The sequence below is a fragment of the Sphaerodactylus townsendi genome, linkage group LG08, assembly GCF_021028975.2.
Source record: "Sphaerodactylus townsendi isolate TG3544 linkage group LG08, MPM_Stown_v2.3, whole genome shotgun sequence".
NCBI classification, from domain to species: domain Eukaryota; kingdom Metazoa; phylum Chordata; class Lepidosauria; order Squamata; family Sphaerodactylidae; genus Sphaerodactylus; species Sphaerodactylus townsendi.
Window position 1 is genome coordinate 53912991 of NC_059432.1, and position 13932 is coordinate 53926922.

At 41.7% G+C, this 13932-nt stretch overlaps 1 protein-coding gene across 10 annotated transcripts in view; it reads left to right on the top strand.

Moving 5' to 3' along the window:
- The window catches only part of ABLIM1 (actin binding LIM protein 1), a 230724-nt gene that overhangs the window by 80813 nt on the left and 135979 nt on the right, over window positions 1-13932 (top strand). Inside the window, exon 1 of one of the 10 annotated variants that reach the window (XM_048505965.1) lies at window positions 1938-2188. The exons of the other annotated variants lie outside the window; for them this stretch is intronic. Within the exon in view, the coding sequence (XP_048361922.1) occupies window positions 2173-2188 (16 nt within the window). The 5' untranslated portion in view covers window positions 1938-2172. Of the gene's footprint in view, window positions 1-1937; window positions 2189-13932 lie in introns of those variants that run through there. 10 annotated transcript variants of the gene reach the window in all.

Genomic DNA, 13932 nt, shown 5'->3' on the forward strand with positions numbered 1-13932 from the left:
CTAGTCATTTGTCCTCCTATTAGGCTGATGTTTTCATTCACTTGTCTGTGTGGAGGGCCATCGTTTGGAGACCAGAGTTCTGCACAGACATAGGGCTAAGTCTGAGAGGGCACTCGATGTTGTGTTCACCATGATTAAAACTGTTGCAGATTACCGGTATATCCGAACCACATTTAAGGACAACAGTGGGAGCATTCGCTCCACAGAGGAGAAACCTGGGAAAGAGCAATCACTCAATTTTGCATTCTGCTCCTAATCCTTGTACCCACGGTCAGGGCTAGAGACCATGACTTGCCCACTCAAGGTAGGGTTTCCGACTCCAGGTTAGGAGCCTGGGGAAGATTGAGGTTTGTGGAGGAAAGAGAAATGTTGTTCCACTGAAATTTTATTGGTGACTTATAAAAAACATTTCTGCTTTAAGGAATATGTTTTGAATATCTTATAGATAATATTGCTTAAAATGGGTTGGATCCTATCTACATTCTGTGCACAGAAAGTCCCCCTTCCTGAAGCAGCCCAAATGACCCCCAACTTCTTCTGGACAGGGAACCCCAGTAGCAATGTGAAGAGGAGAACTTCCATAGGAAAGAGGAACTTCCCCTCCCACCATGAATGAAGATATTTTCACTGCTATCAAACCCAATGCTGTGAATAATGTTGTGTATTCTTTTAGTTTTATTGTTTTAAAGTCTGGTTATTTTATTGTCTTTTGCTTTATCATATCTCGAAGAGAAGTTTCCTGAATGCATAATATATTTTATAACAATACAAACAATGGATGGTATTGAATAAACCACAATCACTGAATGTGACTTCACAGAATTCTTTCTTTACATGAAATTTCCTGATTATCATTGTCCATGCCTTCAGCTTTTGAAGATACTTCCCTGATCTAAAACAATTTCTGATGGGTTTGTTCCATTGTCTTCTTTTTTTATATGTTAAACTGTGTACTGCTTTATGGAATGATTATGTTTAAATAAATGAACTGATTGCTATAGACTGGAGATCAATAAGTGGAGATTTCCAGGTCACATGTGGGTATTGGCAACCATTGTACATTCTAAATCACCATCATACTAGTGGTAGGATCTTCTTGGGGGAGGAGCCTAGCTAAGTCTACTAAAATTGTATAAAACTATCTCATAGCAACTGTCATTAAGGAATTAATAATTAACTACTTTAAAAAAGGGTAAAGATATAGAAATCCGGGCAGAAAACATTTCCCAGCATGCGTAGCATTTTAGTACTATTAAATCAGTACTATTAAATCAGTGATGCCAAAAGTCACTAAATGCAAGGGGTATGTCCATGCACTTGTGAGAAAAAGTGAGATCCAAATGAAAAGTTGGAAGTGCTCCCAGAAAGAGGGGGGGAGCCCTTGTTAGGGAGCTAGCAGCGTGAACATTTTGGTATATAATTCATGTAGTCAGTTTGCACCTGTTTCGTTTCCTTGTTTTGTGGTGCGATTTATGAAATCATGAAGCTTTTATGTATTTTATTATTTTATATATTTATACTATAACCTCTGTGAGATTTTATATATAACATACCTACATCCACCAGATAATATATTATAAACAACATGATCCCAGACACAAACCTTAAAATCACAGAAGATCATGCTGTATCTGAAGAATGTCAGAATATCCTTGCTTTCTGTTTTGCTACTGAAACAATTCTTGTGGCCTCTCTCTCTTTCACTCCCGTATCTGTCACTTGGGGGAGTCCTGGGTTACCACTTACCAGCTCCGTTGTGCCTTGGCAGAACACTGCAAGGTGGTATCAATGACTGGCTTAGAGACAGCAGAATTTTGTGTTCACTACCAGCTCATGTTTTTGCTGCTCTTGCCAGATTTTTTCACAGCTGTAGAAGGAGCAGAGTCCAGACACTGGGAGTTGCCATTTGAAAGAGTAAAACAGTCTGAGCAGAAGAGAGTGAAGAGCTGTGAGTTAAAAAGAGGAAGAGACAGCACCACGCATTTAGATTACGCCGGTTCTGGTGGGAAAACAGAACGTCCTCTGGAATAGACTACCTTGGAGGCTTTTTTGTGTTTGTGAGGTTTCTTCTCTGCCTACTTCTTCAACAAGGGAAAGCACAAATGTGCAAATGTATCTGTAAATACCTCAGTTAATCTTTGCTGCATCTGCTTCCAAGAAGATTTTTGGGTCATGGTGAGAGAAAAAGGTAATTCAGCCATGCATAGCTGCCAGGTTAGAATAAAAGCAGCATAAGTTAATGTATCAGTCTTGTTTTGTTTTATGTAAAGTCTGGTGGTTTTTCTCCTTACTATTTCATTTTTTTTTAAAAAAACATAATTTATTAACATCTAAAGATTATCATAAGTAGGGGGTTTCAGATCTAAAAGTTCGTATCTTTTAGGATCCATTGTAATACAGAAAGAATAGTTCTTTACTTTTGGTGTGCTTCACTTTGGCAAGGTGTTTAGAATAATCTTTTTGGTACACTTCACTTTGGCAAGTTATAAAGATTGAACACTGTGGCATTTTAATTTGAAACGTAATTAAACTACAGTTCTGAATCCACATATTTTTAGAGATTGACTATTTTTTAAAAGAATGACTTCAGTGACTTATTTGCCTTTTAGAATCTCAGACTCAGTTCATGTCACATTTGTTCCAAAGAAACACTGCTGATACCTAAAGGCTTAGTCAGACTTGGGTATGTGAACAACACACATCTGTGGAAGGAATTCGTAAAGGAATTTATCACTTTAAGGAAATATGGACAGACCGTTTCTCAAAACAATATGCAATTTATGTGCTAGTGTAACCCCTATGTTCGGAATGGGATGACCCAGAAAGGGGTGGAGACTGAAAGCAGCTGAAGGCTGCAAAGCTCATGAAGTTGGAGAAAACAAGGCTACCAGGCTGGGAACTTGATTGATTTTTATAAGCCCTTAACACCTTGTTTAAGGATTTTGTGTATGTAGTTGGTGAGAGTTCTTTTGGGGACCTTTATCATCTCAAATCCAGTTCACCAAACCTCTGGAGTCTTCATAAGCCAACCACCAGCAGAAAGAATGGACTTGGCATTATCAGTCTGTAATTAGAAGGACTTGGAATGAAACTTGAACAGGACCTTGAAGTGTTAAGTTAAATGTTAATGTTTGATAATTGTCATATGTTAAAGAAAGTAAACCATTTTGTTTAAAATTTAGTTGTTGCAAACTCCTTCCAAGTTCTGCCCCACAGAAGCCACAAGCTGAGGTTACACTAGCATCAGAGTTGTCACTGGAGCAATGAGTTATTTGGACTTTTCTTTCATAGTACGTAAGTTTTTCTGTCTGTATTTTTTTTTCACTCTGTACTTTGTAACTGCCATTTGCAAAGATGAAGTCGGAATGTCATGACATAAATAGGTTAGTCCAGGTCTTATATTTTTAATATACCACTTCCTCACACCCTGTCTTGAGGTATTTGAAGGCGCAATGTGAGAAGGGCAGGCAACAAGTGTTTTCCCAAGTAAATACACATTTAGCGAAACACTGGAAGGTATTTTGATTAATGTTGGTCTTCTATAGGAGACAAATACATTGTTTGTTTCTCACATGTTGTGTCGGTTTGTGTTGCTGTTCACTCCAATCTAGTGTGGTGTAGGTGGTTAAGAGTAGTGAACTCTAATAAACCAGGTTTGTTTCCCCATTCCTACACACGAAACCTGTTGGTCTAGTCACAGTTCAAACTGTGGAGATGGTGTACCTGATGACTAAAGGTACAAAAAAACTCCTGCTATTAAAGGTACAAGAGGGTTGACAGTAAAAATAAGTGGGGTGCTGTGTGGTTTCCGGGCTGTATGGCCGTGTTCCAGCAGGATTCTCTCCTGACGTTTTGCCTGCATCTGTGGCTGGCATCTTCAGGGGATCTGATAGTAGGAAAGGAAAGCAAGTGGAGTATATATACCTGTGAGTAAAGGTCAATAGGTGAGGGCATCTGAATAGGAGTGGCCTGGCAAGTGAGTAACAATGAAGTGTATCATGTGAGTAAAAATGGAGATAGCAAGGTCAATAGGTGAGGCATCTGAATAGAAGTAGTCTGGCCTTAGTCTATCTGAGTAGAGTACTCCTATTCACATGCCCTCACCTATTGACCTTTACTCACAGGTATATATACTCCACTTGCTTTTCTTTCCTACTATCAGATCCTCTGAAGATGCCAGCCACAGATGCAGGCAAAACGTCAGGAGAGAATGCTGCTAGAACACGGCCATACAGCCTGGAAACCACACAACACCCCAGTGATTCCGGCCGTGAAAGCCTTCGACAATCTATATATATAAAAAGCTAACCGTGTATGTGTTGATGACAGGGTACCTCAGTAACTGCTGGGCCAATTCCTCTGAAAATTCCCAGCCACTATAGTCAGTCATGCGAGAGTGTTTTCAGATGTTCACATACCTGAAATTTCATACCTGGCCCAGGTAAAAACGCCTTTTTCCTGGCGCTCCCTGGTGAAGGACATGCCTGTGTATAACTGTCACTTTTAGAATGTTCGTGCTGCTTAGAATGTTCACTCAGACGGCCAGATATGAGCAGTGAAAACAGTACATAGGCAGTCACTCGAGTGGAAGTGAAACACATACACACACATACACATGAGGGAGAGGGAAGGAAGGGAGAAGGAGGAGGAGGAGTAGTAGTTTGGATTTATATCCCCCTTTCTCTCCTGCAGGAGACTCAAAGGTGCTTACAATCTCCTTGCCCTTCCCCCCTCACAACAAACACCCTGTGAGGTAGGTGGGGCTGAGAGAGCTCCGAGAAGCTGAGACTAGCCCAAGGTCACCCAGCTGGCATGTGTGGGAGTGTACAGGCTAATCTGAATTCCCCAGATAAGCCTCCACAGCTCAGGCGGCAGAACGGAGAATCAAACCCAGTTCCTCCAGATTAGATACACGAGCTCTTAACCTCCACTGCCACTGAGAGGGAGGGGTGGCATCAGAGATGGGATCCAGCAGGTTCTCACAGGTTCCCGAGAGTAGGTTACTAATTATTTGTGTGTGCCGAGAGGGGGTTACTAATTGGTGATTTTGCCACGTGATTTTTGCCTTAGTTATGCCCCTCCTCTCAGAAGTAACGGCAGAACTTGACGCAGTCTAGCAGGAGGTGCACCGGTGTGCTTGGCAGCCTGCGCCTGCATGCATTCGTTTCCCACCCAAGGACCGGCGCAGCGGCTGTGTCCTTGCCACAGCCCTGCCCAGGAATGCCCCGCCCCTGGAATATCCAGCCAATTGCCCATAGGTGCCCTGCCCAGCCCCATTGGTGTGCCCTACGCCACAGGCTTTGAATCCCATCACCATGGGGAATCTGTTACCTAAAATTTTGGATCCCACTGCTGGGTGGCATGCAAGGGAAGAGAAGGAGGGAGAGGAAGGGATGAGTGGGGGGAGGCATTGCAAGGGAAGAGAGAGGGAGACAGTGTGGGGTGGCATGCACAGGGAGGGGAGGCAGGGGAGCCCAACATCTTGATAGGACCAACCCACCCCAGCGGAGGGAAAGGGAAGGGAGGGAGGGGGAGGGGTGGCATGCAAGGGAAGAGAAGTGAGGGAGGGAAAGAGAGTGAGGGGGGTGGCATGCAAAGGGAGGGGAGGCAGGGGGAGCCCAGGCATCTTGATATGGATCCAATCCCACCCTAAGCTGAGAGGAAAGGGAAGGGGAGGGAGGGAGGGGGAGGGGTGGCATGGCAAGGGAAGAGAAAGGAGGGAGGGGAGAGAGTCAGGGGGTGACATGCAAGGGATGGGAGGGAGGGGCCAGGCGCCCTAGATTCCCTGGAATCTAGGGGTGCCTGGAATAACTACAAGTTACAGTTAAAGAAGAAAAATCCAAGGCAATGCGCACTTTACTCAGGAGTAAGCTCAGTACAGCCACCATGAGACATACTTTTGAATGGACAAGGCGTTCTGCCTCAAGAGGGTTTTCCTCAGAAGCTGACTTCCCGGTATTGCCACCAACCAAAATTTCCATCCCCCCCAAGGAATGCCTTTCCATCCCCCCCAAGGAATGTGGGCACACACATCACTGACATCGCACAGTATCAGGCTGCGTGTTTGCATGAGCATGTACTGCTGGCCTCTGCAATTGAGTTGCTGCTACTGTTCCTTTTCCTGCATTTCCACCTACAATAAAAGCCACAGTAACTAGCGTGGCTGGGCCAATGGAAGTGGCTAAGGGCCACAGTAAGAAATACAGCCCTCGTGGTCTGGTTTCTTATAGTATGTTTTGGGACTGATGGATGGATTGGTGTTTTTCAGGTGGTGATGGTTCTTCAAAAGGCTTCTAGATATAACCTAAAAGTATTGGTTGCTGTTGACTAATTACCATAAGTAGTTCAGCTGAAATGTTCCTTCCCATAGTTAATTTACAATGCAATTCAGAATGGTGCTTGAATGAGGGGAGCCTAAACTCAGGTTTTTCAGACAAAGAAAGACCAAGAAAGTGGTTCTTGCAGTAGATCCTTATTCCATTCTCCTTTCATCCATCCATTGATTGCATAGTTGCCTCTCCAATCGTCCTATTAGCTCTTGAGGAAATAGACTTGGGGAATGCAGATTAATTGGGCAGCCACAAAACTGCTGTGTTCTGGTACTGTGGGCTTCATTTCCTTGGAGCAAACTGCCTCATAATAGTTTTCCTTCAGATTGGCATGCTTTGTTGTTTCATATTGCAGAACAAGCGCATAGTGTACTCACTCAGCTCTAATATGTACCTGGGCAAATGTGGAAGCTTGACTGTTCTTCTGGTTTTAAGTTTCCAGTGCCATAGTTTGGGCATTCCAAATGCTAGGGATGCCAGCCTCCAGGTGTGATCTGGGGATCCCTAGAATAACAGCTCATCCCAGACTACAGAAATCAATTCCCCTGCATTACATAGATGATTCAGAGGGTGGCTTTGTGGCATTTTACCTGACTGAGGGATCCTCCCCAGACTTAAACCTCAAATCCCCATGATTTGGATGCCAACCTGGATCTGGATCCCAACCTGGATCTGGCAACCCTAACACCACCACCCCGCCCAAATCAGTGGTGGTGGTGGGCAGGGGGGACGGGACCTGGCAATGCTACGAAGTTTTCTTCCAGTTAACTCAAATATTTGTTGATCTGCTTTACTTTGTCAAGCTGTTTCTTCCTTGTTATACAAGCTGGTTTCTATATACATGAACAGGAAGCAAACGAAACAAAACAGCTTGGGCATTCTCATAAGTTAATTGTATGCCTGTCACTTATGAGTTAGAAGCCTAACTGAGGAATGTAACAGTGTGTTGGTGGACAATCAAGCATATTAAAGTAGTGACATATTTCTAATTCAGGTGACAATGTTAGCAGTAAATAGAGGCTAGAGTCTGTTTTATGGTCAATGAATTCATTTTCACGAAGCTGGTATAACTTCATATCAATGGAGAGGTGATGGAAGTGTCTTCCAGGTTTGAGACTGTTTATTAGATGCATAAACTGATAGTTTCTGAAAGGCTTCCCAGATTGTAATTCTTGAATTGTTGCGCAAATGCTTGTATTCCTAGGGTTGCCAACCTCCAGGCGATGACTGGCGATCTCCTGCTGTTACAAATGAAGGTTGCCTTAAAAATAGGACAAAATAAATAAATAAATCTCCAGGTGGAAGAGATCACTTCAGCTGAAGAAAATGGCCCTTTTGAAAGTTGGATTGCTAGGTTTATACCCCATTAAAGTAACCTCTCTCCAGCCATCCTCTCCTCAGACTTCACCCCCCAAATCCTGGCATTTACCAGCTTGGAGATGGTAATCCTGGGATATTCCTTTTTTCACAGTACCACCACCTCTTTAGTACAGTGTGGACCATGCCCCACAAGTCTTTTCTACTCAGATATTTATTTATGTAAGACATTTTAATGCTACCTATGATCCAATCAGGGTCCACAAGGTGGAAATAATAAAAAATGAAAACATTTCAACAATTAAGAGTACGGTTAAAATGATAAAATTCAATTAAAACACATCAACAACACCAGAAGAATGGCCAGTGTTGTTATTTTATCTATGTTATTCTAACTGCCATTCTCACTACAGAGTATAAAGCTCCATAGGATATTTTGTCTGATTAATTTCTCTGATCCAAATCCTACAACCTGTTTTTGAAACGAATCAGAATCCCTGATGATCCCTCTTCCCTGCCACTTGACAGCATAATTACTTCAGCTGTGGCTTTATTTACTTTAGGCATTGTTAGTTGACTGCACATGTGTCAAAGGTGAACATATTTCAGTAGCAAAAATAGATGCAAAGGCAGTAGGGTCTGCCTTGTATGGTTAAGGTGCTGAGAACAGTGAATCTCTTCTCTCAACCAACTCCTTTGCCCTATTCCAATTTTCAGCATAAGGTGTGATTTACCATTTTACTTCTAATTGGTGTTTTTTGGAACCCTGTGAGTTGGGTTAGCTTGATGAATTGCAAAGGGCCATGGAGATAATTTGCTAACTGTGGTGATGATAATGTTGTGTCCCATTAGATAGGGTTCCCATTTGAATCAGGGTCTCCTACATTCCAGCTGTCTACTTGATTGTAGTAAGCCTTTTGACAAAGTCAAAATTGAACTTCAATTGAACCTCAGATCCAATAGTCCTTTAATAAACCACACATGGAAAGGAATATGAAAATATGGGAATGCTTCTGTGATAGGCACATGCACAAGGGAATCCTTTTTTTTGGTACAAATCTACCTGTCAAATGTTTTTTATAATAAGTTGATGAACAAATATCCCAAAACTGTACTCAGAAAACCCTCTTGAATTTTCAGACATATTGCAAGTGTTCTGGATATTTGCAAAATGTGTGTGTGAAAACCAATAGATGCTGGTTTGAACCCCATTCACCTAGCCAGCAATGTTATGTTTCCACAAGTAAGAAATAGCTTACTACAGAAGCTGCCAAGAGGAAGTGTTGAGTGGTCTTGGGAACATTCAGTTCAGGTGGAATGGTGGACAAATTCTGGAGGCCTAAGCAGCAGCTCAAAAGTCATGCTGGTCCAAAAGGAGAAAGCTCTAAACTGTAGGGAATCATGGCAGAAAAACTGGCTGTGGAACAGGTACCTTGGAGGTTAAAAACATTGAATATCACTGAATAGCAACTTAAAGATGATGCAGCAGCACTACCTTTTCTTCTTACACAAGGTAATTTCCAAAAAGCAACTGTATCTGCCTTCTGCTGATGCTGCTTGAAGTGCTGATTTTAGTAAACAAGTAATCCCATCATGCCAAGATTATCAGCATTTTTTTTTGCTTTGATTAGCTTCCTTACAATGTAGAGTAAGTTAAAATGCAGTCATTGTTTTTGCAGGTGGAATTCAAAATCCAAATGATTTCTTTCTCTGAGCAGGTAACGGATAAGTTAATAATTTAGAGGCCTTCTACTTGGAGTTCTGATGTCACATTCCAGTTAATGGCACAGATTCAAGTTGACTTAGGCCTTTTCCGCACAAGTAGCTTAAAATATTTCCAGAACATTTTCAAACCGCTTTACTACGATGTTTTGTCTACATTCATCTTGTCCAAACATTTCATGGCCACTAGGAACAAGAACTACTGGACCCCAGTCACACTGCCCAGAAAACCCACAACAGCTGGTTGATTCCAGCCATGAGCGCCTTTGATGATACATTGTTATGGAGATGTTTCCGACCCCCCCCCCCCCGGGGGACGGGGGGACGGGATGGGACTATGACAGTGCAGAACTCCAGGGAAGAAACATTTTATTTCCGGCCTGAATACATGTAACTGGCATATGTGGAAAAAGCCTTAATGTGCCATTCTTTTCCATACAGACTGATCAAATGTGCAGTTGTCTTCAACCTGATAACCTTAACACCTGGTACATTTGAATATATCTGGAATAGCTAGAAGTTTACTGGAAATAGTATCTGCTTGCAAGAAGGTGACAGCTGAACATATTTCAACTTGAAATCTTTTTCCTAAGGAGGGAATTGGGAATAGTTTTCTCTAATTTTTGCAGTCAGTACGAGCGATTTAAAAACACTTCACAGAACAAAAGCTCTCTGCAGGCAGAAAATAATCACATTGGGGAGAACAGTTCTAACTTAGAATTCACTCTTAACTGATAATTTTCACCATGCAGAAAGAACCACAGACTGAGGTGTTTAATTTTAACACAATACCTTTTTGTTGCTGTTGTGGCCAAAACATCCACATGCCACCCTTCCAGTAAACAGTATACCCCATGGCAGTTTACATCAACCAATAGAATAACAACAGAGACAAATGTAATCCTATCATCACCTGTACAAGTGACTAAACAATATCCAAGACTAGGACAGTGGGACTAGGTTACTACTGCATGCCACAACATTAGATTCTGCCTCAGCAACTAGAGGAAAACAGCAACTGTAGAAAAACAGCAAAAGGAAAAAAAGTGAATCCTTATTTGTGAATCTTTGAGATTAATGTAAAATTATTATAGGAACAAATTTGCCTTCTTCCATATTCTCATGATATATAAATTATTTCACATTTTTGCCAGTGAGTTCACAGTAATGTAGAGTTGCCAAGTTCCTTATGGAGCCTGGAGATATTCTGGAATTATAGCTGATCTCCAGACAGCAGGGGCCAGTTCCCTCGGAGAAAATGACTGATTTGGCGGGTAAACTGCATGGCATTATACTACACCTAGGTTCCTCCCCTCTCCAGGCTCTACCCCAAACTGCAGGAATTCCTTAACTTGGAGCTGACAATTCCGTGAGACTCAATGACTCCCCCAAAGTCACCTAGCTGAGCAGACATGAATTCAAGTCCTCTAGTCCTGGTCCAACCTTCTTTATGTATACTTATCACAGTAGCATTCTGTTCACTTAACTTCACCATCCTGAAAACTGCTGTATCATTGTTTGTAGAAAACAAAATAAATTACATTTTTGAGTGGAGGTTACTCATGTTATCTGACACTGGAGACTTTTTGTAAAAGATACAAGACTCAAGGCTTACTTCAACTGGGCTAATCATTGGCTACTACAATGAGATGGGGTATGTGAATTAACCAGATGTTGGTTTAGTTTTACTTAGGCTCATTCCGCACATGCAGAATAATGCACTTTCAAACTGCTTTCAGTGCTCTTTGAAGCTGTGTGGAATGGCAAAATCCACTTGCAAACAGTTGTGAAAGTGGTTTGAAAACGCATTATTTTGCATGTGCGGAAGGGGCCTTAGTTAAAAAAGGCTTCAGGGCTCTGAATGTCTTTATTGTATCCTTTATAATGTACCACCATTCCAGCTACTATTGAAGTTTATCAATATGCAAGGTTGAGCATTTTTGAGAAATTGTTCCAACCGCATACGTTAGTAGACATTAAAACAATTGTTTCATCTATAGTTAAGCATATAGCATTCTACATGTAAAATGCAATATATGAAGACTGAGAACAGCCAAGGGAGAGGTTATTTAACTTTAGAAGTTTCCTTCTTGCTGCTTCATGTGCAGTGGAGGAGAAGGAAGGGAACCTGTACATTTTCCCAATGGGGCCAAAAGCAGCTCGAGACCTCCAGTTTGCAAGGTGAGGGGAAATGATTATACATCTGCCCTGATGCCATCATCCCCTGTAAATCACAGTCCCTAGAATACCGCTGATTGAGAGAATCATGGAAGTCACATATCATTCCAACCTCAATTCTTTTAGCGCATTAGCACATAATCTGTTTTTCTAGGAAGGGTTTTACATTCTTTCTGATTAACATGTACAAATCCTAGGTGCCTTAAATTAAATAAAATCTCTAAAGCATGAACGTCACTAGTAGATAAGTAAAATATTTGTCATGCAAGTGCAACATCATTTGCCAGGGCAAAATTGGACCATCTAAGCAATATGGAAGGTTCTGTGATTCCTTGAGATTTCAATCCCTGTACTATATAGACAGAAACTGAGTTTGATGTTGGTAACTATGTGGAAAGGTTCTGGTCTGTTAATTATAATGTAGTCTTTCATCCTCTGCTGGTCTGGGTGAAGTTCAGTATTGCAAAGTTCAGCTAGTTTAATTTTTAAAAAATTCACAGAAGATGGATAAAAAACATTTTCTGAGTTCACAAAAATCTGTATGCCTATTGTTCTCTGATATGATTTGGCCTACCTTTTACATCTGTTGTGCTTTTTACTTAGTTATCTGCAGCTTCATGTTTTCCATTTGACATATGCTTCTGAAGAGTGCAGAGGCAATGAAGTCATGACAAACAAACCCATCACTCTGAGGTGGAGGCAGCTGATGTGTCATGTACTATATATAGATCTGCAAAAACAAAACTGGAGTCTCTCAGTTAACAGGAGTGAGGAATGTGTGTGCATGTGAAAGTCAATGAACAGAGGTCAGGCAATTTGTATTCTGCGTCTCAGCCAAGCTTTCTCTTATGGTTTGATCAATAGGAGCTTTCAAAAATATATGATATGATGGAATCAACGGCAGGAGCCACATCTGTTAGAGACAGTAAACACATTCTTTTTGGCACTGGAACAGTCTGATACATGTGATTTGAATTAATTATGCAAATATCTACAAATTTATGATAGGAAATTGCAAACTTTGAGCCTGGATTGTGGTGGGTTTTTCAGGCTGTGTGGCCATGGTCTGGTGGATCTTGTTCCTAACTTTTTGCCTGCATCTGTGGCTGGCATCTTCAGAGGTGTACTTCCCTCTGTGATACGCCTCTGAAGGGGCTTCCCAGGGCACAGGGAAGCTGCACAAACATGACAGCCACCCTGCCCCTATCCTAGCCCACAGGACCAATGTCTTAATGCCTCTGTCTCCTCCCCCAACCCACCTCCACTACACCATCGGCAGGGTCGCTGAGATGCTTGCACTGCATCCAGTGCCGTGTTCCAGTGCCAAGAGTGTGTGGGTGATGGCTGTACACTGCTGGATTCTCCTCTCTGCCAGGAAAAGGCCTCAAGGAGGACAAATCCGCCAGTGCAACACTCCCATGAGCAGATTTGCCCCCCCACACACACCTTTAGATGGGGCTCTTAGAAGGTTGTTATGAAAAAAAAATAGTAGAGGAGAGATCCATCTGTGATGCCCTGAATTCCTTGGAGAATGGATCATAAAACAGATTCTTGCTAAAAAAAAACACAAAGAAACAAACTTCTGGAACCAGTTGAAGAGAAGGCGTCAAAAGTGCAGGATAATTTTTTAAAAAGTATAAATATGGGAGTGACCCAATCAGTGTTCTCTGAGATTTCAGTAGAGTTAAGTGGAATCTGAAGGTTTCCAGATGGCGATGGGCTTGTGTGGGTTCCCTGTTCCTGGTGTGGCTGCTGATAAAGTGAAGCAGCAACAGGGCTTCCACATGGCAGGTTTCTATGCAGTTTCTTAGCCCCAGTCCACCAGCTGCAGCTTCCCCTTAAAAAGAAAAATATCAATACAACAATATTCTAGTGCTAATTTATTGAACCAAAAAAAGTCCTGGTGGCCCAAAAAAAGTCCTGGTGGCCCAGGACTTTTTGGGGTTCAATAAATCAGCACTAGAATATTGTTGTATTGATATTTTTCTTTTTAAAATCATCTTTCTATCTCATAAGCAATTGACATATTCAGGAAAAAAAACGTGAGTGCCACCACGATATTATTCCATATCACAAAGCAGGGAAGCTGATATTTGAGTGTTGTAACATTTTTTTAAATTCCTGTTCCCAGAAAAACATTCAAGTCATGGAAACTAGCTAGAACTTTCCAAGAATGAAATAGCCAGAGAGTCTTTAGTACGGAAGAAAATTCTATGGAATGACTTACAGGTGCTATCAAATCCTAATGATTAGTCATGAAAGTTTCTGTGACTTTTGGTACATGAGTGAATGGTGTATCCTTGCCAGTTAAAGCCACCTTTGTCTTCTCAAGCCTAATTGTTCAGCCAAACAATTATGTGTGGGAATCAATTGTCACAGGTGTGAG